The following is a 3,137-nucleotide window of genomic DNA, read 5'->3' on the forward strand; positions in this document are numbered from 1 at the left end:
TGATACAGTACAATATTACTCAATATAAGATAACATAATATAGGCTAATATAACATTACGTTAATATAAGATAACATAATATAATATGACATTACATATTTAAAAATAAAATACACTAATATAATATAATATAATATAATATAATATAATATAATATAATATAATATAATATAATATAATATAATATAATATCATCTTTTTGCTGCCTCTCAATAGGGATATATAGTAAGAAGACCCGTATGTTCAGCACGTTGGACAGCGCGTGCTGAGCGCTCATGGGACTTGTAGTCATTTTCGTGTAGTTGGGCGTCATTGGAAACCGTTTAGAACTACAAGTCCCATGATTCTTTGCGCGGCGCCGCTCTCTCTGCTTGTAGGCATCATCGGAAACGGGCCACAAGGCGTCGTAGTAACCAAGCCGAATAGGTTACTAGAAACCAGAAATCATATTCTCCAAATTATTACGCCAATAACTCAACTCAGAGCGCCTTTCCTCCCTCGTCGCTGCGCTGACTCCGCGGCGGAGAGATTAATCCTCCTAAAGCAGCTCGCGCGGATCTTCTCCTGCGTTCAGAAGGAGGGTTTTTGCATCTCAGATGATCCAGTGATCCGGATCACGCGAGGAATGGAAGAGTTTGCTTCAGTATCACTGGGAATTGAAGAGCTTTAGGCGAAAGTTGAAGAAGATGAAGACGTTTGTGGGTGAGATCTGATCGTCGGTGCTATGCACGGTTGAAATCGTGGAGATTTGCTGAAATCCGGGAGGCAAACACGCCGACTTTTGCCCTTTAGAGAAGATTAACACCATGATGGCTTTGAGCTGAAGACCTGAAGTCTCTGCAACCCTTTAAACACGTCCAGACCTCAGCGTGCTGAAAGTGGCCAGCCTGTAGATGATGTTATAGATGCATTTGGATCAATATACCAGCTGCTAGTTTGTTTGAATGGTAATGCAGATTTACCATGCTCTCTTTAAAGGCTTGTATACTCTAAAGCCTGATGCAATGGCTGGTAGGTGCAACCAACTATTCCACTGACTGTTCTTGACTGTTTCATCTTATGCTGTAGTTGAATTCCCTTTAATTTGGATCCAAAAAAAGCAAAAAAATCTGCATTTTTTTCTTGATTTTAGCCTGATTTCTTCATGACACCCATTGGGATCTTCAGACAACCTTCCCAGCACAGGTGACCCAGCTGATGATCCAGTTATGATGCATGCATGAACTTCCCGAGCGCGTTGAATGGTGGCAGTGCCGTAGGGCTGGTGGTTAAAGATCCGAAAGCCTGTTCCAGTCCATCACCACTGTGCCCTTGACCCCCAGAGAGAAAGTCCACTGTTAGTCAGCTAAATGACACATTTGTGAGTTGTAGAGCATTGCAGATCCCGAGAGCATGGCGGAGAAGACGGCTCCTCGCTGTCAGCTGAGGCTGGAGTGGATTCACGGATACAGAGGACATCAGTGCAGGAATAACCTGTACTACACCGCCGGGAAGGAGATCGTGTATTTCGTGGCTGGAGTCGGAGTGGTCTACAACACCAGAGAACACACACAGAAGTTTTACTTGGGACACAACGACGACATCATTAGGTATGATGTTCTTTATAACATTTAGAACCGGAATTTGGGTTACGCTTTATTTTACAGTGCCCATGTTATTACCATAGTAATAACAGTAAATGATGCATAATTACATGCAACTAATGCTTAACCAAACCCTAACCCTATAGTAAGTACATGTTGCTAATTAATATTACTCAGTACTTAAATATATAATTACACTGTAACAATGACACCTAACCCTTTATTTTAAGGTGTCCTTGTTACAGTGTAATTATATATTTAAGTACTGAGTAATATTAAGCAACTACATGTACTTACTATAGGGTTAGGGTTTGGTTAAGCTTTAGTTGCATGTAATTATGCATCATTTACTGTTATTACTATGGTAATGACTTGTAACATATGTAACAAGGACACTGTACAATAAAGTGTTACCGGAATTTGTAACACTGAAAAAATCCCATTTAATTACCATGTAATATTTTTTAAATGCCAAAAAGCATCATGCATACCATGGTTAATGATATGGTAAACATTCAGTGCCATCATATGTAGCAAGGTACAGTGATAACGCCATGTTTTTAATGTCATGTGATTTCTTGGAGTATCGTGATGTGACACATACTGTGGTAATACCATGCTTTTTAACATGTACCATGGTAATGTCATTGTATTTCTAGGAGTACCATGATATCACAGTATTTTGGATAGGCATTATGGTAATACCATGTTTTTTTTGGACATGTACTGTGATGATACCATGTTTTCTGGACATTTACCATGGTAATGTCATTGTATTATTTTAAATGCCACAAGTACCATGGTAAACTAATTGCATAAGTTTGATGGTAATACCATGTTTTTGCACCATGGTAATGTCATTGTATTTCTTGGAGTACCATAATATCACAGTATTTTGGTACTAATACCATGATTTTTGGACATGTACCATGGTAATGCCATGGTATTCTTTTAAATGTGACAATGTATCATGAGACACTATTTATTCAGTACCGTGATAGTTAACAAAATACCATGATAATACCATGCTTTTTAGCACATACCATGGTAATGTCATTGTATTTCTTTAAATGCCATAAGATATGATGTAACTACCACGGTAAATTAATATCATAATTATTCAGCACCATTGTATGTAACAAAATTTCATGTTTTTGTACCATGGTAATGTCACAGTATTTTTTGATATCTACATTCTTTGGGACACATACTATGGGAAAACCTTGTTTTTCGGGTCACGTTCCATGATGATGTTTTTAGGACATTTACCATGGTAATGCACTTGTAATATTTCAAATGCAATGTCATGCAATACCATGGTAAATTAGCATATCAACCTGTACCATGATATGTAACAAAGTACATACAAAGTATGTGCCATAGTAATGTCATTGTATTTCTTAGAGTCTCAGTTTTTATGTTCCATGGAAATACGGTGTTTATATATTACTATTTTGTACATTTTTATCATAGTATTGCCATGCTTTTATTATTTGAAATAGAGTACCATGTGATTTCCTTGGTACATGAATAATCATTGATATCATAAAACCA

At 37.4% G+C, this 3,137-nt stretch overlaps 1 protein-coding gene across 1 annotated transcript in view; it reads left to right on the top strand.

Moving 5' to 3' along the window:
- Positions 1-1,392: 1,392 nt before the first annotated feature.
- Positions 1,393-3,137, top strand: part of eml6 (EMAP like 6) — a gene marked incomplete at its 5' end in the record, with an annotated part of 71,431 nt that continues 69,686 nt past the window's right edge. The window contains one exon of the mRNA XM_081358346.1: positions 1,393-1,589. Within this exon, the coding sequence (XP_081214472.1) occupies positions 1,393-1,589 (197 nt within the window). The remainder of the gene's footprint in view (positions 1,590-3,137) is intronic.

Source organism: Scardinius erythrophthalmus (genome assembly GCF_964197995.2).
Source record: "Scardinius erythrophthalmus genome assembly, chromosome: 25".
Taxonomy (NCBI): Eukaryota; Metazoa; Chordata; class Actinopteri; order Cypriniformes; family Leuciscidae; genus Scardinius; species Scardinius erythrophthalmus.